Source organism: Trichomycterus rosablanca, chromosome 24, assembly GCF_030014385.1.
Source record: "Trichomycterus rosablanca isolate fTriRos1 chromosome 24, fTriRos1.hap1, whole genome shotgun sequence".
In the NCBI taxonomy this organism is placed as follows: Eukaryota; Metazoa; Chordata; class Actinopteri; order Siluriformes; family Trichomycteridae; genus Trichomycterus; species Trichomycterus rosablanca.
This window is the reverse complement of record NC_086011.1, coordinates 405001-432689: the sequence shown is the minus strand read 5'-3', so window position 1 is coordinate 432689 and position 27689 is coordinate 405001. Positions and strand designations below refer to the sequence as shown.

Sequence of the window (27689 nt, the reverse complement as noted above, 5' to 3'; positions counted from 1 at the left end):
TTAGGAACTTAGTAAACAGATCACACACTGTCATTATGGAACGCACAACACGGCCAAAAGTATGTGGACATCTTGTTCAGATCTTCTCAGTTAGAAGCTTCTCACAAGACTTTGAAGTGTGTCTGTGGGGATTTGTGCCCATTCAGTAGTATAAAACATGGCAGCACTTGTATGGCTGGGCTGGGTCACACAGTGTATCTCAGATTTATTTAGGGGGTCATTTTAGGTGAAGATTGTGTTTTTCGCGGGGTTAAAAATTACGTTTTGATGCTGAGTTATAGGAGTTATCATGGATTCATGTGTGTGTGTGTGTGTGTGTGTGTTTGTAGCTCCGAACCCGTGTGCTGCTAACGGTGGTCTGGGTCCCTGTTCTCACCTCTGCCTCATCAATTATAATCAGACCTTCTCTTGTTCCTGCCCTCATCTGATGAGACTGAGTTCTGATAATCAGACCTGCTACGGTAAGAATGCGCCGGTGCTTCAGTTCACAACATCGCCGTAACTATTCATTTATTGCCTCACTGTCCACAGTCGAGCCAGCTTCACATCACCTGAGCTTAAATACAGAACAAAGAACGGCAGCTTCTGATCTCACGTTGATGTGAAGCTCGCTTGACTGTGGACAGTGTCACACATATCGAGATCGAACTCACAGCTCAGCTCAGGGGTTTAGACTGCAAGCTTTCAATCAGAAGGTTAAAGGTTCGAATCCGGGCTGATCCTGACACACAGCTGCAATGTCTCCTGCAATATTAAATCAAACCTGCAGTTCCACTCTCAGCCACAAGAGGTCACACTTTAGTCAGAACTGGATGAAATACTGAATACTGGTCCTAATGTTTTGGCTCATTAGTGTACAATACAGTGAACAGAACTGAATCAAACAGTAAGCCTATTTCTGAACTGGCGTGACCCGGCGTCTTCTGTCCCTCAGAGTCCCGTCAGTTCCTGCTGTACGCTCGGCAGATCGAGATCCGGGGCGTGGACGTCGACAACCCGTATTACAACTACATCATCTCCTTCACCGTCCCCGACATCGATAACGTCACCGTGGTGGATTACGACGCCCTGGAGCGCAGGATCTACTGGTCCGACGTCCGGACGCAGACCATCAAGAGGTCGTTCATCAACGGCACCGGCATCGAGACCGTCGTCTCCGCAGGTGACGCTCACCATCACGACCTGCAGCCGGGGCGTATGAACTTTTCTAGTCCGGGGTCAGATGGAGTGAAAAATATAGACACAGGACGCAGTCTCTATTATAATAATAATAATAATCATTATTATTATTATTATTATAACAATATAACAGGCCGACTGATTACTAACCATTACACTTCATTTTTGAGTGACGAATTATTACTTTAAAAAAGATTAAAACAGTTTCACTCATCAGTTTATAATCTTAATGGGAAAATTATTAAACTCTTCGAATTAAACATACCCACTTCCCTCCGAACATTGTGAAGACAAAAATCGTCAGGATTCGCTGCCTGGGCTCCTTTTTGGAGCCGCGTCTTCAGGAACGTTACTGTGCTGTATTTTGTTTATAGCGACACCCAGTGTTCAAACTAGGAACTTCGATTTTTAAACCTATTAATTTCTAAAATGTCTACATGTGTGAGTGACATGGAGCTTAGCACGGGTGTTTTTCGGGGTGTTTATGGGGTGATTTGTAGGGTGTTTGTGGGGTGTTGGTAGAGTGTTTGTCAGGGTGTTTACCTGGTGTTTGGGCTGTTTTTCTGGGGTGTTTGGGGTGTGTTTGTGGTGTATTCTGGTGAATTGTAGGGTATTTGTTGGGTGTTTAAGTTGTGTATATGAGGTGTTGGTGGGGTATTTGTGGGGTGTTTTTGAGGTGTTTGCAGGGTGTTTGTGAGGTGTCATGGTGAATTCGGGTGAATTGTAGGGTATTTGTTGGGTGTTTAAGGTGTGTTTGTGGGGTGATTTTGTGGTGTATTCTAGTGAATTGTAGGGTATTTGCTGGGTGTTTAAGGTGTGTTGGTGGGGTGATTTGTAAGGTGTTTATGGTGTGTTTTTGGGGTGTTTATGGGGTGTATGTGAGGGGTTTGCGGGGTGATTTCTGGGGTGTTTATGGTGTATTCGGGTGAATTGTGGGGTATTTGTTAGGTGTTAGAGGTGTGTGTGTAGTGTTTGCAGGGTGTTGGTGGGGTGTTTATGTGGTGTTTTGGGGGTGTTTAAGGTGTATTCGGGTGAATTACAGGGTATTTGTGGGGTGTTAGAGGTGTGTATGTGAGGTATTTGTGGAGTCTTTGTGGGGTGTTGTGCCTGAAACACATAAATTCAGTTATTAGAAGATAGGGGCGTCCCGATACTTTTGTCCATGCTTGTCCAGGGTTGGTGGTGTTTGTTTTTTAGGCGGTTCCTCTGCAGGACCCCTCGGTTCTGTAGATCCGGATCTTCAGTTTGGTTCCTGTGTGTTTCAGACCTGCCGAACGTTCACGGCTTGGCTGTGGACTGGGTTTCTCGGAACCTGTTCTGGACCAGTTACGACACCAATAAGAAGCAGATCAACGTGGCCCGACTGGACGGATCCTTCAAAAACGCGGTGATACAGGGGCTGGAGAAACCTCACTGCATCGTGGTGCATCCCACCCTGGGGTAGGTACCACCCAAAACCTGTGTAGCTTCAGTACTTAGAGATGATGTGGCTGCTTGGACGGTTGGTGAGATGTTTCACCTTCAATTAATCAAACGAGCCGTTACGTTCCTCTTGGTTCTTACCTGTGGATGCCGTCTCTGTCCAGTCCCTCTGAAGAGGTTTTGAGTCTTACTTGTGTGTGTGGGTGTTTTCAGAAAGCTGTACTGGACGGACGGCGATAACATCAGCGTGGCGAACACAGACGGCACTAACCGCACCGTCCTCCACACCAATCAGAAAGGACCGCTGGGTACGTGGGCGTTCAGGTCTTCAGATGATTTAGATGAAGTTCTAAACAGGTCAGTAGGTCAGGGCCTGACGTTGCTGTGATGTGTGTGGGTGGGGCTGCAGGTCTGTCTCTGGACTTCGATGAGGAGCGTCTGTACTGGGTCAGTTCTGGTGACGGGACCATCAACCGCTGCAGGCTGGACGGAGGAGGACTGGAAGTTCTGGAGGGAGCGAAGGGGCGCCTGAACAAACCCTCCGCCCTCGCCATCATGGGTACGATGTTCGCTAGGCCGCTCTGAAACACTGCATCATGTTTGTTGGGTGTTTGTGGAGTGTTTATGGGGTGTTTGTGGGGTGTTTATGGGGTGTTTGTTTGGGTGATCTGTAGGTGAGAAGCTGTGGTGGGCGGATCAGGGAACAGATCAGATTGGAACGTGTGATAAAGGTGATGGAGGAAACTGGAAGATTCTGAGGAACAGCACGGCTCACATGATGCACCTGAAGATCTACAACGAGAGCGTACAGACAGGTCAACAACCACTAATCTATTATTATTATTATGTTTATTATTATTATTATTATGTTTATTATTATTATTATTATTATTATTATTATTATTATTATTAATTATTATTATTATTATATTTTTATGATTATTATTATTAATTTATTTATTTACTGTTGTTATTTACTATTATTTTTATTTGTATTATTATTATTATTTATTATTATTAGTAGTAGTAATTATTATTATTATTAATTATCATTATTATTACTATTTTTTATCAATTATTATTATTATCATTATTATTATTATTATTATTATTATTATTATTTATTTACTTACTATTATTATTATATATTTATTTATTTACTATTATTATTATTAATTATTATTATTATTTATAGTTATTATTGTTTATTATTATTATTATCAATTATTATTATTATTACTATTATTTATTATTTATTGTTATTATTATTATCAATTATTATTATTATTATTTATTATTATTACTATTAATTATTATTTATTATTATTATTATTTATTATTAATTATTTATTTTATTATTATTATTATTATTAATTATTATTCTTATTTTTATTATTATTTCTATTTTTCCCACCACTGTTTGCACTACTTTCAAAAATATAACAAGTGAGTAAATATGTTAAAATAAATTAAATATATAAATTATTACTGTAATTATTATTTAATAACTAATGATTAAATTTTGTTGTCATTATTCTAAAATAAACGATATAAACACACAGGTCTTTTGTTTTTTTTCCTGGTAATAATATCTGATTATATTTAATATTTATATATGATTATGTTTTAATATTGGGGTGGTTTTGATGACTTGTATTAAATATAAATAAAAGTTATAATTATTTATGTAAATGTTTCTGTTTTATAAATATGAACCATAAAAAAAGAAATGTAATATAATATATAATATTATAATACAGTCAATAATAATAATAATAATAATAATAATAATAATCTGTATTAGAGTAACGTGGTTGCTGGCGTGTGGTTTATGTACCTGTGTTTCTCTCTCTCAGGTTTGAACCTGTGCAGTAATAATAACGGCGAGTGCTCTCAGCTCTGCTTACCCACGTCTCCCAGCTCTCGCTCCTGTATGTGTACGGCCGGGTACAGTCTGAGGAGAGGAGAGCAGTCCTGCGAAGGTAACGAACCCACCGTCCCAGCCACCCCCAACCCCCCCCACCCACAGTCACGGTCCTGAGGCTCAGACTCCTAAAACTCAGTCCCTTCTGATTTTATTCCTTCATGTTGTGGTGTGCTGATTGCAGGTGTGGGTTCGTTCCTGCTGTACTCGGTACATGAGGGTATACGGGGGATTCCTCTGGACCCTGAGGATAAATCTGATGCTCTGGTACCGGTGTCGGGTTCGTCTCTCACCGTGGGCATCGACTTCCATGCTGGTGTGTATTATTATTATTATAATTATTATAATAATAATAATTATTATTATTATTATTATTATTATTATTATTATTATTATATTTATTACCATATTTATTTTTTTCAATATTTTGTTCTTTTTATCATTTTATTTTATTATTATTATTATTTATTATTATCATTTTCATTAGTATTATTATTAATAAGATTATTAGTCGTAGTATTTGTAGTATTGATGTTATTGTTTAGCTCAGTCCATGGTGTTCCTGTCGTGTATATCCCGGGGAAACTGGACCCACCGTGACCCTGACCACTCGTTTATGTGGTGTGTGTTGTAGAGAACGATACGATTTACTGGGTGGACATGGGTCTGAGCACCATCAGCAGAGCTAAACGAGACCAGACGTGGAGGGAGGACGTCATCACGAACGGGATCGGGCGGGTGGAGGGCATCGCCGTCGACTGGATCGCAGGTACGGGTCCTGGACCCACAGTGATCATGATCAGCAGAGCACGTGTGGTGTAGATGAACACAGATGAGAGTGTCCCGGGTCCCCGTGTGTTCCTCTGTGTTCAGGGAACATTTACTGGACGGACCAGGGCTTCGACGTGATCGAGGTGGCCCGGCTGAACGGATCGTTCCGGTACGTGGTCGTGTCTCAGGGACTGGATAAACCTCGAGCCATCGCCGTGCATCCACAGAAAGGGTGAGGTGGCGTTCCTCCTCTCTGGGACTCCGGGCGTGTCCCTCTGTGTTCCGTACTTTATGGCTTCTGTGTTCTCAGGTACCTGTTCTGGACGGAGTGGGGTCAGTACCCGCGGATCGAGAGGTCTCGTCTGGACGGCAGTGAGAGAGCCGTACTGGTTAACGTTAGCATTAGCTGGCCCAACGGCATCTCCATCGACTACGAGGTACAAAATCACTAACTGGTGTGATTTTATTGTGGTGTTGATTAGACTGTGGTGTTTATGGTGTAGTGTTTGTGTTCCACAGAAAATGTTTCTGTACTGGTGTGATTATATTGTGGTGTTTAATTATACTGGGGTGTTTGATGGTGTTTGATTGTACCGTGGTGTTTACAGGAGGGGTTACTGTACTGGTGTGATTATACTGTAGTGTTTAATTATACTGGGATGTTTGATGGTGTTTGATTATACCTTGGTGTTTACAGGAGGGGTTACTGTACTGGTGTGACGCCCGCACTGATAAAATCGAGCGGATCCTGTTAGAGACGGGAGAGAAGCGAGAGCTGGTGTTGGCCAGTAATAACATTGACATGTTCTCCGTCTCAGTGTTCGAGAACTTCATCTACTGGAGTGACCGGTCAGTGCTGCAGTGAGTCCTGAGTGTTCTGTACAGAACCCGCTGTGGTGTTGAACCCGATGATGAACGTGTGTGTGTGTGTGTGTGTGTGTGTGTGTGTGAGATTAGAACCCACTCTAACGGATCTATAAAGAGAGGAAGTAAACACAACGCCACTGACGCGGTGACGCTGAGAACCGGCCTCGGTGTTCAACTCAAAGATATTAAAGTGTTTAACCGAGATCGACAGCAAGGTCAGAATAATACTGATTATTATTATTATTATTTTATTACTGCATTTATTATTTATTAAATTAAAATTTTTATTCTTTTTTTTTACTTTTTATTATTTTATTTATTTATTTTTATTATTTTGATTTTTAAATTTATTTATTATTTATCTTACAATAATTTTTTTATTTTATTGTAATTTTTATTGTTTTGATTACTGCATTTATTTATTTATTTATTTATTATTTTAAATTTTCTATCCTGATTCCAGTAAAATATATTTTTTATAATTTTATTATTTTACCATAGCTTTAACCTGGTCAGGGTCATGGTGGGTTCAGTTTCCCTGGGATCACTGGGCACAGTGCAGTAACACGAGGCCTCGACTTTTCATGAATACGTTTCATTTTATTTCTTTATTAAATATAATTATTATAATAACGTTTCTGTTTCTCCTGTAAATATCTGATGTTTTTATCTCCTGCCGTTCTGATTGGCAGGTACGAACGTGTGCCGGGAGAGGAACGGCGGCTGTGAGCAGCTCTGTCTGTACCGCGGCGGCGGTAAACGGACCTGCGCCTGCGCTCACGGCGCCCTGGACCGGGACGGGCGGAGCTGTCGGGATTACGACGGGTACCTGCTGTACTCGGAGCGCACCATCCTGAAGAGCATACACCTGTCGGACGAGAGGAACCTGAACGCCCCCGTCAAACCGTTCGAGGACGCCGAGCACATGAAGAACGTCATCGCTCTGACCTTCGATTACCGTGGCGGGGGAGGGGCGGGGCCCAACAGAATCTTCTTCAGCGACATTCACTTCGGAAACATCCAGCAGATGAGCGACGACGGCTCGGAGCGCAGGACCGTGGTGGAGAGTGAGTTCACCTAAACGTTTTACTACTCCTCACACCCCTCAGGTCCAGGACCGATGATCCGGAAACATCTGGAACACGTTTACAGCTCCAGTGATCATGTGACCACAGTTTATCTCACACTTCTCTGGGGCCTTCATACTGTTTAACTCGAGTGTTTCTATATAGTGCAGGTGTCAGAAATCAGCAAAAAGAGTTTTGATCAAGAGGTTCCAGTGAAAAAAACCCCCAAAACTGCAGTTTCCTTTGATCTTATACATGTTTAATGATCAAAAGTATGTAGACGCTGCTAGTTCTGCATGTGATAGTAATAAATAATAACCTTCAACATCACTGACATACACATCCTTGTTCCGGCATGACTGACATCAACCCTACTGAACACATTTGGGATGAATTGGAACACTGACGGTGAGGCCGTCCCATCCAGCGTCCGTGCCTGACCTCACAAATGCTTGTTACATAAATTTAAACATAAAGTTGAGATCCCCATACCTTGCAAATATAACAGTCTCCACTCCTCAGGGAAGGCTGTCCTCAGGATTCTGGACTGTGTCTGTGGGAATTTAGGTCAGATTTCTGTGCAGACCACTGGAGTCTCGTTAAACCACATCATTAATGGACCTCGCTTCATTAATTCATTACACCTGTTAGCAGTGGGCGTGGCTCAAACACCTGAGCTCAGTCATTAGGAGCGGCGTCCACATACTTTTGGTTGTTTAGTTATTTTAAGCACCGCCCAGCATCTCTGTTTTACATCATCGTTCTTTATTGTGCAAACCGAAGCTCAGTGGAGTGTTACAGACAAAAAAACAAGAATATTGGGACGGCATTTCACACTCCCGAGAAGGAGGCGTGTCTAAATTCTTAGGTAGAACAGCAGCCGCTCTTCTGAGGTGCTTCTTACAAGACTTTGAGGTGTGTCTGTGGGGATTTGTGCCCACAGCATTTGTACGGCTGGGCGCTGATGTCTCAGTCGGTGTTCCGGTTCATCCCAGAGCTGTCGAGTGTGCAGGACACTGGAGCTTTTCTTTATGTTATGTTAGAAAGGAGAGGTCCTTCCCTAAACTGTTGCTGCCAAGTTTATTACACATTTTAGCACCTGTTTCAATAATTAGAAGAGGTGTCCCAATACTTTTGACCATATAGTGTAGATTATTGTGTAAAAGATCAAAAGTATGTGGACACCTGAGCATGAGCTTGTCTGACGACTCATTTCAAAAGCATGGGCAGTGATCGAGCTGCTTTACACAGAACTTTGGAGTATGTCTGTGGGGATTTGTGCCCATGAAGCTGTCTATTGGGGTCGAGGTCTTTTTTTAATTAGTTTGATACACCTGTTTGCAGCGGGCGTGGCTAGACGTAGGCTAGTGTCCTGCAGAACAGCGTATCCACTTCCTCATCAGGTCCTGAAGTTCCGTCCTGAACTTTTGGGACATGAAGACGTACAGGACGGGGTTCGCTACGGTGGAGAAAGTGGCCATGACTCGCGCGAACGTAGCGAACGCGCCGAATCTGGGTAGCGGCCCGGTCACGGTAGAGCGGTACCCGAGCTGGACCATCATCAGACCGTAGGAGGGCATCCAGCAGAGCACGAAGGCCAGCACCAGCAGGACGGAGGTGTGGGTGACCTGAGCCTGGTAGCGCTCCAGGCGCTCGGTCCGCTCAGTCCGGTTCTGTCTGGTCCTACGCAGGAAGTGGTAGATCCGCCCGTACGCCGCTACGATGAGGGCTAACGGGAGAACGAAGGCCAGGACGAAGTGGCAGACGACGTACGCCAGCTGGTCTTCCTCAGACAGGAAGTTGAAACAGACCAGATCCTTCCGGGCCGAGCGTATTTCCGTCCCGGGCATCAGCGTCCTCGAGGCGAACTGCGGTACCGCCAACAGTAAGGCGGGCACCCAGGGCGCGGCGGTGGCCAACCCCACGCGCCGGTTCCTGCGCCAGCTGTACGCTTTGGTTGGGTGAACCACCACGACGTAGCGGCTGCACGCCAGGGCGGCCAGCGTGAAGGCGCTAGCCGAGCTGCTCAGCGCTCCCAGGAAGCTAACAGCTTTGCACATTAAGTCCCCGAAGGGCCAGTGGCGCGTGGCGATGGCCACCGTGTTGTACGGGACGCAGGACAGCAGGAGCAGATCCGCCACGCTCAAACCCAGGAGGAGAACGTCCGCTACGTTAGAGCCGGCCGCTCGAACCGTACCCGCGCCGCTCCCCGCCGGTCCCAGGCGCCCCCCTTTTATGGTCCGAGAGAGGACGAGGATGACCAGGGCGTGTCCGAGCAGCCCGGTCACCAGGATCAGGGTGTCGAGGATGGGAACCAGGACTCGCTCCACGTCCGACGGTCCGGGAACCTCGCTGATGTTCTCGCCAGGTCCGGAGATGTTGCTAACGTCCATGATGATGTTCCACACACCTTAACTGAGATCCAAAAGTCCAGTAATCCAGCAGCGTCCGTTCTTTAATGAACAGTCCGGATTTTAAATCACATTTAAATCTCATAAATCTCACAAAGTGTCTTAAATTCTGTGTAGAATTCCGTCCCTATAGAATTGAGTTCTGATTAATCAATAATAAAATGAAATGACTTGTAGAATTTTCAGTTCCACCTCGTTGTAAACGTTCGTGTCGACTCCTTCACTCCTTCTGCAGCGCCTCGTAAAAGTCCTCATTTCTCATAGAATTCTTCCCACAGTTTTATTGTAGAATTTCTCATGAAGTTCAGTGTAGAATTGAATTCTGTCTCAGTAAAGCACCTCAGGCTGTTCGGGTTTGATCTCGTAAGGACCGACCGCGCAATAAAAACACCGACGCGACCCTGAGAACACAGCAAACAACAAGCGCTTCATCTAAATCCATGAGGAATCAGTTCCAGTTCTGGTTCTAGTTCTGGTTCTGGTTCTGATTCCAGTTCTGGTTCTAGTTCTGGTTACAGTTTTGATTCCAGTTCTGGTTCTAGTTCTGGTTACAGTTCTGGTTCTAGTTTTGGTTCTGATTGCAGTTCTGGTTCTAGTCCTGATTCCGATTCCAGTTCTAGGTCTAGTTACAGTTCTGGTTCTAGTTCTGGTTCCGATTGCAGTTCTGGTTCTGGTTTTGATTGCAGTTCTGGTTCTAGTTCCAGTTCTGGTTCTGGTTCCGATTCCAGTTCTAGTTCATGTTCCGATTTCAGTTCTTGTACTGGTTCTGGTTCTGGTTCTTAATGGAATGAAGATCTCGGTGCTGATGGACGTTTGCACCTCACCGGATCACCGACACGCCTGAGTGAGAGAAAGAGAACACAGTGATTTAGAAACACTTCTGGACCACCAGTACCTGAACTGAGGAACCAAAAGTATGTGGACAACCCCTCTAATTCAGTCTGAGTTCAGTTGTTTCTGCCACAAATCTGGCCAACAGTTTGGGGAGGTCCCCTTTCTCTTTCCACATAAAGACATGGTTTGACTAGTCATGTTCACCTAGTCTCATCCCAGCTCGACACTTTTGTTCCAATATCTGACTAAATTAATGGGTACAAATTCCCACAGACACACTCCAAAGTCTTGTAGAAAAACTTCCTACTGTGAAAACTGGATGATATTAAAGCTACAACTTCAGAAAGAAATGATTTAATATAAATGCACATGGAACAGAATGTCCAAAACAAGCTCATGCTCAGGTGTCCAAATACTTTTGTCCACACAGTGTTTCTCACTCTGTTCTGAAATATCTGGTCCGTACGCAGGATAGATCAACAATTTAAAGTTCTTATCAGGAACCAGTTTGAACTTTGTAAGAACTGCTGGTTTCTGCTGAGAACACGACAGAACTTCTCACCTGAGGAGCTTGAGAGAATGTTTTTACTCAACATTCGCTGCTGATTCGTATCCAGAATCGTCCCAAAATAAAGTGAAACCCCCTCGACACACACCTGAGACGTCCGGCTCCTTCCTCCTGAGGTCGGTCCGGTTACGCTGGTCCTGAACTGTGGGGAGTTATTACGGTCCTGTTCCTCTCTCTCTCTCTCTCTGAGTTTGTGTGGAATGAGGAAATCAGGGCAGCCGGAGTACAGATCGATATTTACGGCGCTCGTAAAGAGAGATAAGAGCTCAGCGGGATCATCTGAGCGCGGTCTGAAGTCCAGAACATCGTCCACCACTGACTGACTGACTGGGTGTGGAATGTTATTAGCACCAGGTACTTTTTTAGTCCAGATGTGGGTCCTTTGCTCTCTCACTGAGTTCAGGAGCCACGGGGCCCTTGGGTGTCTAACACACCAGCGCACCATCGTTGAGTGTCGGAACTCACGATTTGGAATCTAAACAGAGACGCCGACCTGCCGCATCCACACAAACACAGACGGTCTTGTTTGATGGAGGGAAGGTTGAACTGGGTTGGGGTTTGGGTTAGATCCCTGTGTGTGTGTTTGGGGGACTAGAGTCCCATAATTCAATCCCAGCTCTGCCACACAGCCATTGTTGAACCGTCAAAAAAGGCCCTTAACCCTCTCAGGTCCAGAGGCGCCGGCCCGGCATTCCAAACAGCACAAACACACAGAAACAGCAGTTAATTGTAAATAAAGCTCTTCTTCTTCTATTTCTTACATTTGTACTGTGTAACATCATTCACTGCTTTCAACAGAGTTTCTCAAATTTGCCTCTCTGCACAAAAATATCATTTAAACGTAACCAGCTCCCTAAACGTTCGTTTAGCTATGAGCCCCTCACAAACTTGCTGCATTCATTTGCGTCTTTGCGCCCCCTGCAGTAGCACCGTGGTTCCACTAGAGGGCGGAAATACTGTGAAAACCGCTGGTTCAATATACTATATCTGTCCCGATACATGTGATGATTATAATATTCTTATTAGTATTTAAAAAATATGCGTCTAATTATAAGAAAAATTAAAACTAGAGTCTGATTTTCTCATTTATATTTAGGCTGGTGTGTTTCTATTACCAAAATAAATGAGAAACAGGAGACAAAGTGTAAATATTAGATCATTATGAGACACACTGACTAAATTTCCAATACGAGTTCCAATTATTACTAAATATAATTCAAGCAATCGAGGGTTAAGGGCCTTGTTCAGGGGCCCAACAGTAATAACTTGCTAATAGTGTGGTATTACAAACCCTTTAGACCCTAAAATCTAAACAACACAGCGATGCTGCATAAAGTTCAGATTCTTTTATTTACCTTCCCACAATCCAGTCGGCATCATTTCTCCATTCAGAAAATATGTGGACGGTTCTCCAGACTGCTGCCAATGCAGATAAGACAAGAAACTTTACTGAGGACAGAAGTCCAAATAATCCGTAAGAACGTTCTCCATGGTCTGGAACTCGAACCCACCACCACCGGGTCTCGATGTGTCTGAGGGAGGGATTCAGATGAGCCAGTCAAGGTCCTTCTGTGTCCAAGTATCCACAACGTCCAGGAGAAAGCGTCCCAGACAGATCAAAAGAACCCAGACGTTCTTTGATCTCGAAACATCCTACAAACGGAGAACCAGGTCCTAACCCGCCGGCCTGACGGTGACCAGCGGGCGGTTTGTGTTCCCCCCATAAAATCTCCCTCCAAGTCTCAGCCGATGTGGTTTTGTTTTTATTATGTGTGTTTTGTTCATATAAAAGTGGACGCCTTGTACTTTGAACCTCGCAAAAACTCTATATGGGCGACAGTATGGAAACGTCCGTCCTGATGATCGTGTTTCAGCCACACCCGTTACTAAAAGGTGTATAAAATTAATGATATGAAGTAGTTATGTGGTTCCAAATGTGTGGCAACAGTTTGAGGAAGTAATGAGGTTGCTGAGAAGGAGCTCCAACCCTATTAAACATTTTTTGGGATGAATTGGGACACTGATCGACGTGTCCGAACATCCCCATTGCTTCTCTGACTGAATGGACACTAGAATAGGAGGACGAGGACATCTGACAAGCTTTCGGTCATGTGTCCAGATACTTTTGGCTGAGTAGTGTGTATGTTAAAGGTCACGTGTTTAGGGTCACATGTTTAAGGTGTGTGTGCTCTGTTCCTCCCCTCAGACGTGGGGTCAGTGGAAGGTTTGGCGTATCACTGGGCGTTGGACACTCTGTACTGGACCAGCTACACCACGTCCACCATAACCCGCCACACGGTGGATCAGAGCCGGCAGGGGGCCTTCAACCGGGACGTGGTGGTCACCATGGCAGGGGACGACCACCCACGAGCCTTCGTCCTGGACGAGTGTCAGAGGTGAGCACCTTTCGCCACACCCGTTAGCATGTAGGCCGCGTTGACCCGATCTGACCCCCGTACGCTTCTCTCTGTCCTCCTGAAGTCTGATGTTCTGGACCAACTGGAACGAGCAGTCTCCCAGCATCATGCGCGCCCAGCTGTCCGGGTCCAACATCGTGGTCATCATCGGGACCGACATCAGGACCCCCAACGGCCTGGCCATCGACCACCGCGCCGAAAAGCTGTACTTCACCGACGCCACGCTGGACAAGATCGAACGCTGCGAGTACGACGGCAGCCACCGCTACGTGAGTCCGGCGCGCAGATCCGTAACAGAACCCCCTGAGACGGGAGGGGTCCCGCTTGCGTGTATGACCCTGTGTTTGTGTTTACAGGTGGTCCTGAAGAACGAGCCGGTCCACCCGTTCGGTTTGGCGGTGTACGGCGATCACATCTTCTGGACGGACTGGGTCCGGCGGGCCGTCCTCAGAGCCGGGAAGTACGTGGGATCGGACATGAAAGTCTTACGCGCCGACATTCCTCAACAGCCAATGGGAATCATCGCTGTCGCCAACGACACCAACAGCTGTGAGTCCACCCTCAGTTATTAATGCTCTGTGTGGTCAAAAGTATGTGGACACCTAAACTCAAACTCACAAAAACCGGAACAGAAAGCTTCCTAAACCAGGGGCGTCTCTACAGAGTCGCCTGCTCGCTTTAGTCCTCTGGTGAAGCGTCCATAATACATCTGTGTGTGTATAACGTGTGTGTGTGTGTGTGTGTGTGTGTGTGTGTGTGTGCAGGTACGTTCTCCCCCTGTACTGTGAATAACGGTGGGTGTGGTGATCTGTGTTTGCTGTCGGCTGATGGACGAGTGAACTGTAGCTGTAGAGGAGACAGGAGGCTGCTGGAAGACAACACCTGTATCGGTAGGATCACACACACTCCACTGTGTGTGTGTGTGTTTGTGTGTGTGTTTACCACTTTCTTACCAGTTCAGGGACGTTAATAAATTTTCAGTGTGTTTTTGGATGAAACTGGGGGAGGGGGCACTTACTTTCTCACACAGGGGTGATATGGATGTCGGAACACTCTGCTGTGATTTGTGTCGTAGCCCTGAACACGTCGTGCAGTATGAGTGAGTTTGAGTGCGCTAACGGCGACTGTATCGACTACACGCTCACCTGCGATGCCACGCCCCACTGCAGAGACAAATCCGATGAAAAATCCACCTACTGCAGTGAGTACAGAGACGCCAAATTAAAGCATTTAATGGTTTATTATTATTAATAATAATATTTATATTTTTAAATCTTATTGTTATAATTGTATTATTATTATTTCTTTTATTATTTAATTATAATTTTATTGTTGTTATATTATTGTTATTATTGTTATTATTATTATTTTATTTTTATTTTTGTTATTATAATTGGTGTTATTTTTTAATATTATTATTAAATACTTTATTATTATTATTATTATAATTACTATTATTAAATATTTTATTGGTATTATTATTAAATATTTATTCTTATTCTTATTATTAAATACTTTATTATTATTCTTATTAAATATTTTATTAGTATTATTAATAATATTTTATTTTATAGTTATTATTATTAAATATTTTATATTATTATTATTATTGTTAAATATATTATTATTATAAAATATTTTATTATTATTATTTTTATTATTAAATGTTTTATTATTATTATTATTATTATAGAATATTGTATTATTATTATTAAATATTTTATTATTATTATATTGTTATTGTTAAATTTAGTAGTAAAAAATATTGTTTTTCTTTTATGCCGTGTGTGTGTGTATGTGTGTGTGTGTGTGTGTGTGTGTGTGTGTAGGTAACAGGGTGTGTATGAGAGGTTATAAGCGCTGTATTAACGGTCGGTGTGTTCGAGTCGGGTCCTGGTGTGATGGACGAGACGACTGTAAGGATAATTCAGACGAAGCTTTCTGTAACGGTGAGAAACACTTTTATTATTATTATATTTATATATTTATTATTAAATCATTCCCTCTGATCATTAAAATCTATAGCTGAGTACATACAGCGCTGAGTCTTCTCCTGTAATGCTGTAATCCAGAGCATGAAATCTGAGTACAATCAAACCCTTCCTGATACTCCAGGCTCCTGATGTTCTCTTTAGATCAGCCAAAACCACGTCTTTATTAACCTCGCACAGTCAAACCGGAGGAGGAAAGGTCCTTCCCTAAACTGTTGCCTCAAAGTTGAAAGCATAAAATAAAATGATTTTCTTTCAAGTCAGTAATTTCCTGCAGCAGTTAGTGAGGAGTGAGAGAGACACCTGACCTTTACTGCCTGGGGATGGTCATAATGTTTCGGCTCATCTGTGTGTGTGTGTGTGTGTGTGTGTGTGTGTGTGTGTGTGTGTGTGTGTGTGTGTGTGTGTGTGTGTGTGTGTGTGTGTGTGTTTGTGTGTGTGTGTGTGTGTGGTGTGTGTGTGTGTGTGTGTGTGTGGTGTGTGTGTGTGTGTGTGTGTGTGTGTGGTGTGTGTGTGTGTGTGTGTGTGTGTGTATGTGTGTGGTGTGTGTGTGTGTGTGTGTGGTATGAACACAGTGACCTCGTGTACGGCGGATCAGTTCCAGTGTCGTGACGGACGCTGCGTTTCTAACTCCACCCGCTGTAATCAGAACCTGGACTGTGATGACGCCTCTGATGAGCTGAGCTGCCGTACGTACCCGCTTCTGTCTGATACTCTGGGATCTGATGCCCAGGGATCTGATACTGGGGGATCTAATACTGGGGATCTGATACTTGGGGATCTGTTGCGCCGGGATCTGATACTCAGGGATCTCTGATACTGTGGGATCTCTAATACTCAGGGATCTCTGATACTGTGGGATCTCTAATACTCAGTGATCTCTGATACTCGGGGATCTGATACTCTGGGATCTGATACTCGGGGTCTCTGATACTGGGGATCTAATACTGGGGATCTGATACTTGGGGATCTGTTGCGCCGGGATCTGATACTCAGGGATCTCTAATACTCAGTGATCTCTGATACTGTGGGATCTCTAATACTCAGTGATCTCTGATACTGTGGGATCTCTGATACTGGGGGATCTGATACTCTGGGATCTGATGAGGGTTTGAGTAGCTGTGGGTGAATGACACGTGTTTCCTCCTGCAGCTCCCACCGACTGTTCCAGTTATTTCCTCCTGGGTGTGAAGAACGTGATCTACAGGAAGTGTGAGTTCACCACGCTGTGTTACGCCCCGGCGTGGGCGTGTGACGGCGCCAACGACTGTGGGGATTACTCCGACGAAACCAAATGTACAGGTAACGGAGGTGATATTTATTTATTTATTTATTATTGTTATAATAATTGTATTACATTTTATTATTATAACTGCTGTTATTATTTGTTATTATTATATTATTATTACAATGATAGCTGCTATTATCATTATTATTATTAGTTTTATTTAATTTAACAATTCAATTTTATCTAATTGTTTATTTGTTTATTTATTTTAACTGTTTTTATTATTATTATTATTATTATTATTATTAAAGTTTATTATTAAGGAAATGATAATATATTTTTTCAGATCTAATAATATGAATAATAATTATTACTATTTATATATTTATTAATATTTATATTATTTTTATTTATTCATTGTTAGTATTATTATATCATTTGATTATCGGCAAAAATACATTTAATTATTAGCAAAATTATAATCATTATTATTTTTGCTGTTTTTCATATTATAATTGTCATTATTTTATTTAATTATCAGCAACATTTTATTGTTAATTTATTTATTATAACATTATTGTTTTATTTTATTATAGTATAATAATATAGTTTATTTGTTTATTGTTATTATAAGTTTTATTTTTATTATTATCAGCCTGGCACAGTGTTTATGATCAATGCCCTTTCTGACACAACCCGCCCGAGCGCCTGTACGTTCTCAGTAACACCGTTTTGTGTTGCCGGAATGCAAACGTTTGAGGTGTGAAAACTTTTGGTGTGTGTTCCTCGCTCAGGTCCGGTGGAGGGTGGAGGGAGGAGATGTCCTCAGAACAGCTTCTCCTGTCCCAGTGGACGCTGCATCCCTCTCAGCTGGACGTGTGATAAAGAGAACGACTGTGAGGACGGAGCCGATGAAGCCAACTGTGGTGAGACGCTGCACAGCCAAAAGTATACGGACACCTGACTGAGAGCTCAGTGTGTGACTGCCGCAATAACAGCCTCCGCTCTTCTGGAAACGAGTGTTTGTGAGTTGAGTTTGGGTGCTGAGTTCAGCCCCACTCAACAGCTCTGGGATGAACCGGATGGGCACAAATTCCCACAGACATACTTCAAAGTCTTGTGAGAAGCTTCTCGCATACAATTTTAAAACATGACATCTGACAAGGTCACAGTCAGGCGTCCGAATACTTTTGGTTGTATATTGTGTTTGAATGTAGTTAGTGGTGTGTGTTGGAGTGTAGCGCGGTTGTTAGGCTGTGTCTGACCGTGCGGGTGTGTCCGGTTGTAGATAAAGTGTGCGCGGCGTCTCAGTTTGAGTGTAAGAACCGGCGCTGTATCTCCAGCGTGTGGGTGTGCGATGGTACCGACGACTGCGACGATGGAAGCGACGAGGACAGCAGATGCCGTGAGTAACAATCCCATCACATCCAGTCCGAAATCCTTCTGAAGGTGTTTCCTGTGTATAATAATCATGAAGCGTTATTATTTTTGTCTCTGGCCTGCTGTTTTCTCTCTGTAGAGAACATGACGTGTAGCGCCGACGCCTTCCGGTGCCCCGGCTCGTATAAATGCGTCCCTCAGCGCTGGCTTTGTGACGGAGATCAGGACTGTCCCGACGGCTCTGACGAGAGCGTGACCGCCGGCTGCTGTGAGAAACCATTTATACCTACTATACAGTCCTTCACATACACTGAACACTACTGGGATGAATTGGAATGTTGACTGTGAGCTGGGCACAAATTCCCTTTATCACCTCTGGGGGATTAAAAGTCTGGATGAATCTCCTCCCTGCTGCTGCGACAGCTCCTCCTGCTGGCTGGTTGAGGTATCAGTAGGAGTGGTGGAGGAGTACAGAGAGTGTAGTGTGTTCCTCCATACATGAATCCACCAGGAGTTCTAGCCTGTATCCCCGGGCCTCCATCACAGGTCACACAAGCAATAGGGAATTGGATATATCTAAATTAGGGGCCCTAAAAGTGCTTGTTATTATCAGTAGGATTAATGTGATGAAGATGAATGAATGATGTTGATGCGGTGTGTGTGTGTGTGTGTGTGTGTGTGTGTGTTTTTCTCCTAGTTTTTAATAACACGTGTGACGCCCGTGAGTTCATGTGCCGTAATAAGCAGTGCATCCCAAAACATTTCGTCTGTGATCATGATAAGGACTGCAGCGACGGATCAGACGAGTCTGAAGAATGTGGTGAGAGTCTCATTTTTTCCAAAACGTCATCCTTTATTGTATTAGTCAAACAGTATTTACATTGTTGATGGATGATGGGATTCCTGATGACTGCTGCAGTAGCGCCCTCTGCTGGCTGCTCGAGGTGCTGCACAGAGACGGGGGATAATGGAGAGCAGTGCGTAACTGTGTGTGTGAAGCTGCATCGTGCAGGTGAAGAGAAGCGGTCGGTGCTGCACACGTGTCGGAGGGGGCGTGTGTTAGTCACAGCCCTCCTCGGTCAGGGTCTGCAGCAGTAGAGGAGTAGAAGAGATACAGCTGGGGAACTGGATATGACTAGATGGGGAATAAAAGTCAAAATTGCAGAATAGAATAGAATTTTGTTTTCCTAATGATCAGCATTTTACCTCTCAGTTTTTGTATCTCTCTCTAAATCTATATATCTATAATATTCTGACCCCCCCCCCCCCCCCACACACACACACACACACAGAGTACCCGACCTGTAAGCCGAGCGAGTTCCGCTGTGCTAACGGCCGCTGTTTGATCCAGCGCTCCTGGCAGTGTGACGGGGAATTCGACTGTCATGATGGTTCAGACGAAGCTCCTAAAAACCCTCACTGCAGCGGCCCAGGTACCTTCTATACATCTATGTGTTATATTATATATTATATATGATATTATATATTATATTATACACTCAATACACCTGTATATATTATATACTATATTATATTATTCATTAAATCTATACATTATATTATACAGTATATTCAATACTCCCTTTATATATTACATATTATTTCATATATTTGATTATACATTCACTCATACTCATTCATACATTTGTTATATTATATGCTACATTATATACTGCACCTCTATATTATATACTATATTAAATATTATATTGTATTTCACATATAACATATTTTATATTATATATTAACTAGTATGTATGTTTTTATGTTAGATTATTATAATTAGGTTATACATTATATTACTACAAACTTTACACTATCAGTAGTATTTATAACATAATACATTATATTATATATTATTTACTATACATGATCTTATTTATTTCGTATTATCCTAAATTTGTTTATATCTTAACATAACATTATATTATGTATTATATTATATATGTACTGATGTACAGTTATACGATTCATTGCAGCCTTAGGACTGAAATGCTGCAGTTCTTCCAAACATTATAAATAATACATTATATTTCTGATATATAGTGCTGATATAGAACAGTATGTGCGTGTGACCCTGCAGGTTTATATACGCTCTGTAGTGTTATATAAATATTATTAAGCGTTAGTATTTCTCAAGGTGTGTGTGTGTGTTTTTGGTGTGTGTGTGTGTTTTTGGTGTGTGTGTGTTTGGTGTGTGTGTGTGTGTTTTTGGTGTGTGTGTGTGTGTGTGTGATACAGAGAGGACCTGTAATGACAGCATGTACATGTGCAGTAACAGGAAGTGTGTGGATGAGATGTTACTGTGTGATCAGAATGACGACTGTGGTGACGGTTCTGACGAGCTCAACTGCTTCATCAACGAGTGTTTAAACCAGAAACTCAGCGGCTGCTCGCAGCTCTGCGACGACCTCAAAATCGGCTTCAAGGTGAAAACATGTTTCTAACTAACGGTGACGACAGATTTATAGATGAATTAAATAACTGAATAAAAGCCGGCGCTGTTCCCCGCAGTGCCGCTGCCGTGCCGGATTCAGACTGAAGGATGATGGGAAGACGTGTGTGGACGTGGACGAGTGTTCCACCACGTTCCCCTGCACTCAACACTGCATCAACACACACGGCAGCTTCAGGTGCATCTGTGTGGAGGGATTTGAGCTCAGCACCTCCGACCCCACCGTCTGCAAATCCACCTCCGGTACGTTCAGTAACAATAATATTAATAATAAAAATTTATACATAAATACATACATAATAATACATATAATATTAATAATAATATTAATAACAATAATAATAATAGTTCTAATACTATAATAATAATAAAAATAATAATAATAATATTAATAATAATAATAAAAATAATAATAATAATAACAAAAACATTCTGAACTGTTTTTCAGATGAGGAGCCCTTCCTGATCTTCGCTAATCGATATTATTTAAGGAAACTGAACCTGGATGGAACCAATTACACGCTGATTAAACAGGTACCGTCCTTCATGCTCTGTTTTCCAGTCTACGTCACACAGACCAAAAGTATGTGGACACCTCACCTAGATCTCAGCCACACTCCAATGCATGCCAGAGGGGTTTTAAAGGGTTCAGGTCAGAGCTCTGTGCAGCAGGTTTGTTCAGTGCAGAGGCACAGTGATGCTGACAGAGGAAGGGGCCTTCCCTAAACTGGATGTTTAATTTGCGTGTGTGTGTGTGTGTGTGTGTGCAGGGTCTGAACAACGCCGTGGCGCTGGATTTCGATTACCGAGAGCAGATGATTTACTGGACGGACGTGACGACTCAGGGCAGCATGATCAGACGGATGCACATAAACGGTTCTAACGTTCAGGTAACGAGCGTCATCACACAGGATCCTCGTTAATCACATGATGATTGTTTTATGTATTTATCTCCTGTGATTGATCTTTGGCAGGTTCTCCACCGTACCCAGCTCAGTAACCCTGACGGACTGGCCGTGGACTGGGTGGGGGGGAATTTGTACTGGTGTGATAAAGGCCGAGACATGATCGAGGTGTCCAAACTAAACGGAGCTTTCAGATCAGTGCTGATCAAAACGGGGCTCAAAGAACCCAGAGCCATCGCCGTCGACGTCCGCAACGGGTACACAGATAAATATATATATATAATTATAATAATACTGTTTGTAATAGTCGTTTATAATAATAATAATAATAATTAAACCAAAAATAAAAAATCATAAATTAATTAATTAATTTATGTAATAAAATAAAATTAAATAATAATAATAATAATATTAATAATAATAATAAACAGAAATATTAGTAATAATAAGAATAATGTTACAAATTATACAAAATAACAATATTAATATAATAAAAAAAAATTATAATAATTATTATTATTATTATATTACTAATAATAATTTTAAACATAAAAATTATAATTATGTAACTAAATAACAATACATTACAAAAATAATACAAATAATAAATAAAATAAATGTAAACGTTACAATAATAATAATAGCAATAAAAAACCATAATATTAATGTAAATAATAATAATAAAAACAATAATATTAACAATAATAATGATACTAATTTTATAATAATAATGTATATATTAATAAATGTAATAAATGTAATAAAAACAACAATAAAATATGTAATTAAAAATAATAATGTTATAAAAAAAAAAAGTTTATTTATTTATTTATTTATAATTGTGTTCCTCTAAGGTACCTGTACTGGTCAGACTGGGGTGATAATCCTCATATTGGGCGTATTGGGATGGACGGGACGAATCGCAGTGTGATCGTAGAGGACAGAATCACTTGGCCCAACGGACTCACGCTGGATTTCATTAACGATCGGATCTACTGGGCCGACGCCCGGGAGGATTACATCGAGTTCGCCAACCTGGACGGTACCAACCGACACACAGGTACGATTCAGACTCACATTAATGATTCAGACTCACATTAATGATCCAGACTCACATTAATGATCCAGACTCACATTAATGATTCAGACTCATGGGTATGATTCAGACTCACATTAATGATTCAGACTCACATTATTGATTCAGACTCACATTAATGATTCAGACTCACAGATACTACAATGACTAGTAACACCCTAGTAACCACCTTATATACTATAAAAATCATTTTGTACAGTTTTGAGACGTGTGTGTGTGTGTATTTATTATGTATTTATTGATCATGGCAGTGCTGAGTCAGGATATTCCGCACATCTTTGCCATGACTCTGTTTGAGGAATTTATTTACTGGACTGACTGGGAGACCAAATCCATCAACAGAGCTCATAAAACCCTCGGCACCAACAAAACCACGCTGATCAGCACCCTGCACCGGCCCATGGACGTCCACATCTTCCACCCATACAGACAGCCTGAGGGTAAAATACTACACCAACACTGCAACAACCAGGCTATGCCCAGGCGTCCACATACTTTTGGGTATATGAATGATTTGTTTTAATCGAAACCCTCTGCTTTGCTCCTGTAGTGAGGAATCACCCGTGTCAGGAGGAGAATGGTGGCTGTAGTAACCTGTGCCTCGTCTCTCCGGGCGGAGGGTACAAGTGCGCCTGTCCCAACAACTTCTACCTCGCCGCCGATGGAAAACACTGTCTCTCCAACTGCACCGCCAGCCAGGTTATTTCTTTCTTTATTTAATTATTTTATTTATCTATTCATTGATTTATTTAGTTATTTACTTATTTATGTATTTATTTATGTGTTGCTGTATTTATATATTAATTTATTTTTACTTATTTATATATCTTATTTATTTATATTTATTTATGTATTTTATCTGTATTTATTCTGTATTTATTTATTGATATATTTTTATTTGTTTATTAATTAATGTATTTATTGATGTATTTTTTCTGTATTTATTTATTATTTTATTTATTTAAATATTTATTGATGTATATTTCTTTGTATTTTTTTTTTTTCTGTATTTATTATTTTATTTATTTTTATATTTATTGATGTAAGTATTTATGAATTTATTTATTTATTTGTTTATTGATGAATTTCATTCTGCCGGGTGTGTTTCGCTCCTGCAGTTCGTGTGTAAGAACGATAAGTGCGTCCCCTTCTGGTGGAAGTGTGATACTGAAGACGACTGCGGTGATCGATCAGACGAACCGTCGGACTGTCGTGAGTTTCACTGTCACACTCGTACGACCGTGTTTAACCGTGTGTGTGTTTGGTTGATCGTGACTCTCGGTGTGATTTTATCGTGATGCTTAGCGGAGTTTAAGTGCAGGCCGGGTCAGTTCCAGTGTACTACAGGAATCTGTACCAACCCGGCGTATATCTGCGACGGAGACAACGACTGTCAGGACAGTTCAGACGAGAAGAACTGCGGTAATTATTTATTATTTATTTATAATTTAAGATTAAATAAATCATTTCATTATTTTCATACAGATTTTTATTTTATACAGATGTGTGTTTCTGATGTTTTGGTTATTTATGTGTTTTTATTTATTATTTTTAACACAGATGCTTCTGAGCTTCAGATTTTTATGTATTTATATTATTATTTATTATTATTATTATTATTTAGTATTATTATTATTATTATAATTATACAGATATCTGTGTGTTTTAGATTTTTATTTATATTTGTTAATATTATTATTATTATATGTATTTTTTGTAGATATCCACGTGTGCTTGCCGAGTCAGTTTAAGTGCACCAGTCCGAGCCGCTGTATTCCGGGGATTTTCCGCTGTAATGGTCAGGATAACTGTGGAGGGGGAGAGGACGAGAGAGACTGTCGTACGATTCTATAATCATCATCCTGTTTAACCTACAGCACTTTATTCTCTGATTTACTCTCATTACATCTGAATTTAAGCGAAATGTAAAGAAATATCAAACTCATAAATGTGTGTGTGTGTGTGTGTGTGTGTGTGTGTGTGTGTGTGTGTGTGTGTGTAGCCGAGGTGACGTGCGCTCCGAATCAGTTCCAGTGCACCATCACTAAGCGCTGTATCCCCCGGGTGTGGGTGTGTGATCGGGATAACGACTGTGTGGACGGATCGGACGAACCCGCCAACTGCAGTAGGTTTATGTTATACACGCGTACATAAACATCCATGTAAATAAAATCATCTCGTATATGTTATTATAAATCACAGCATCAGCAGAACAGTTTAAGAGAACTCAGGAGCTGAGCTACCAACCCGACCGGGCGTCTGTACATGTCAGAGATTCAACTGCTGATTTTATGATGATTCTACGATTACCCATAATGCACCAGGCGTTGTTGATGTGTGTGTGTGTGTGTGTAGCTCAGATGTCGTGCGGCGTGGACGAGTTCCGCTGTAAGGATTCGGGGCGGTGTATACCCTCCCGCTGGAAGTGTGACGGAGAGGACGACTGTGGGGACGCTTCAGACGAACCCCGAGAGGAGTGTGGTGAGAACACACACATGCACACACTATACACACACTATACACACACACACTATACACACACACACACACACACACACACATTATACATACACACACTATACACACACACACACTATACACACACACACTATACACACACACACACTATACATACACACACACTATACACACACACACTATACACACACACACTATACACACACGCTATACACACACACGCTATACACACACACACACACACACACACACACACATGCACACACTATACACACACACACTACACACACACTATACACACACACACTTTACACACACACACACACACACACACACACACACATGCACACACTATACACACACACACTATACACACACACACACACACACATGCACACACTATACACACACACACTACACACACACACACACACACATTATACATACACACACACTCTACACACACATTATACACTCACATACCTTATATATACACACACACCTTATATACACACATTATACACACTCACATACACTATACACATACACATTATACACACACATACACACACACGCACACACACACACACTATACACACACGCACACACACATTACACACACACCATACATATTATACAAACACACACTATACACACACACACACACACATTATACATACACACACTACACACACATTATACACTCACATACCTTATATACACACATTATACACACTCACATACACTATACACATACACATTATACACACACATACACACACACCCACTATACACTTACACACACACCATACATATTATACACACACACACTATACACACACACACACACATTATACATACACACACACACACACTACACACACATTATACACTCCCATACCTTATATATACACACACACCTTATATACACACATTATACACACTCACATACACTATACACATACACATTATACACACACATACACACACACCCACTATACACTTACACACACACACCATACATATTATACACACACACACTATACACACACACACACACACATTATACATACACACACACACACTACACACACATTATACACTCACATACCTTATATATACACACACACCTTATATACACACATTATACACACTCACATACACTATACACATACACATTATACACACACATACACACACACCCACTATACACTTACACACACAACATACATATTATACACACACACACACACTATACACACACACACACACTATACACACACACACACACACACACATTATACATACACACACACACTACACACACATTATACACTCACATACCTTATATATACACACACACCTTATATACACACATTATACACACTCACATACACTATACACATACATATTATACACACACACACACACTATACACACACACACACACACACATTATACATACACACACACACTACACACACATTATACACTCACATACCTTATATATACACACACACCTTATATACACACATTATACACACTCACATACACTATACACATACACATTATACACACACACCCACTATACACTTACACACACACCATACATATTATACACACACACACTATACACACACACACACACACACATTATACATACACACACACACACTACACACACATTATACACTCACATACCTTATATATACACACACCTTATATACACACATTATACACACTCACATACACTATACACATACACATTATACACACACATACACACACACGCACACACACACCCACTATACACACACGCACACACACATTACACACACACCATACATATTATACAAACACACACTATACACACACACACACACACATTATACATACACACACACACACACTACACACACATTATATACACACACACCTTATATACACACATTATACACACTCACATACACTATACACATACACATTATACACACACATACATACACACACACGCACACACACACCCACTATACACACACACACATTACACACACACCATACATATTATACAAACACACACTATACACACACACGCACACACATTACACACACACCATACATATTATACACACACACACTATACACACACACGCACACACATTACACACACACCATACATATTATACACACACACACTATACACACACACACACCCCATACATATTATACACACACACATTATACACGCACAAGATACACAATACAATATACACAAATATACTCCTACACACCAGTACACACTTATACACACCTATATACACATTTACTCTGTGTGTGTGTGTGTGTGTGTGTGTGCAGACGAGCGCACCTGTGAGCCGTATCAGTTCCGCTGTAAGAATAACCGCTGCGTTCCCGGCCGCTGGCAGTGCGACTACGACAACGACTGCGGCGACAATTCAGACGAGGACAAGTGCGGTACGTTTCACCATGCTAACGCTAACATGGCTCCAGAGCGCCCGCTTTAGCTTAGCAGCACCCCACGCTAATGCTAATTCCCTCTGTGTACAGAGCCTCACATGACCTGCACCGCTTCTCATCACCTACCAGTTTCTTCTTATCACCTACCAGTTAGAAATAATTAAAAGATGTTTTTATTTGTTTATTTATTTGTTCGTGTTGTTTGATGTCAGTCCCGC

The 27689-nt window shown here is 41.6% G+C and overlaps 2 protein-coding genes across 3 annotated transcripts in view; one reads left to right on the top strand and one right to left on the bottom strand.

Annotated features, from left to right (window-relative positions):
• lrp1aa (low density lipoprotein receptor-related protein 1Aa) overlaps positions 1-27689 on the top strand; it is an 80823-nt gene that overhangs the window by 39355 nt on the left and 13779 nt on the right. The window contains exons 28-69 of one of the 2 annotated variants that reach the window (XM_062986196.1): positions 330-461; positions 935-1162; positions 2445-2619; positions 2815-2909; positions 3011-3160; positions 3276-3416; positions 4458-4583; positions 4710-4841; positions 5160-5294; positions 5399-5528; positions 5607-5733; positions 5994-6145; positions 6254-6378; positions 6856-7230; positions 13250-13439; positions 13525-13729; positions 13817-14009; positions 14225-14350; positions 14536-14661; positions 15290-15409; positions 16027-16140; positions 16604-16753; positions 17474-17605; positions 17968-18084; positions 18199-18327; positions 18757-18879; positions 19352-19492; positions 20301-20488; positions 20574-20757; positions 20963-21048; positions 21285-21404; positions 21489-21676; positions 22274-22479; positions 22767-22955; positions 23066-23214; positions 23634-23727; positions 23821-23937; positions 24236-24355; positions 24518-24640; positions 24871-24996; positions 27352-27468; positions 27684-27689. The exon at positions 27684-27689 is cut by the window's right edge and continues 101 nt beyond it. In XM_062986196.1, the coding sequence (XP_062842266.1) occupies positions 330-461; positions 935-1162; positions 2445-2619; positions 2815-2909; positions 3011-3160; positions 3276-3416; positions 4458-4583; positions 4710-4841; positions 5160-5294; positions 5399-5528; positions 5607-5733; positions 5994-6145; positions 6254-6378; positions 6856-7230; positions 13250-13439; positions 13525-13729; positions 13817-14009; positions 14225-14350; positions 14536-14661; positions 15290-15409; positions 16027-16140; positions 16604-16753; positions 17474-17605; positions 17968-18084; positions 18199-18327; positions 18757-18879; positions 19352-19492; positions 20301-20488; positions 20574-20757; positions 20963-21048; positions 21285-21404; positions 21489-21676; positions 22274-22479; positions 22767-22955; positions 23066-23214; positions 23634-23727; positions 23821-23937; positions 24236-24355; positions 24518-24640; positions 24871-24996; positions 27352-27468; positions 27684-27689 (6102 nt within the window). Of the gene's footprint in view, positions 1-329; positions 462-934; positions 1163-2444; positions 2620-2814; positions 2910-3010; positions 3161-3275; positions 3417-4457; positions 4584-4709; positions 4842-5159; positions 5295-5398; positions 5529-5606; positions 5734-5993; positions 6158-6253; positions 6379-6855; positions 7231-13249; positions 13440-13524; positions 13730-13816; positions 14010-14224; positions 14351-14535; positions 14662-15289; positions 15410-16026; positions 16141-16603; positions 16754-17473; positions 17606-17967; positions 18085-18198; positions 18328-18756; positions 18880-19351; positions 19493-20300; positions 20489-20573; positions 20758-20962; positions 21049-21284; positions 21405-21488; positions 21677-22273; positions 22480-22766; positions 22956-23065; positions 23215-23633; positions 23728-23820; positions 23938-24235; positions 24356-24517; positions 24641-24870; positions 24997-27351; positions 27469-27683 lie in introns of both variants that reach the window. The other variant, XM_062986195.1, reaches the window with a different exon arrangement.
• LOC134301492 (delta-type opioid receptor) lies at positions 7060-10062 on the bottom strand. Its single transcript, XM_062986197.1, has one exon. The coding sequence runs from the start codon at positions 9621-9623 to the stop codon at positions 8595-8597; it is 1029 nt and encodes a 342-aa protein (XP_062842267.1). The 5' UTR covers positions 9624-10062; the 3' UTR covers positions 7060-8594.

Bases quoted from the DNA above. Each gene is read 5' to 3' on its own strand.
- LOC134301492 (XM_062986197.1), bottom strand. From the start codon at position 9,623: ATGGACGTTAGCAACATCTCCGGACCTGGCGAGAACATCAGCGAGGTT.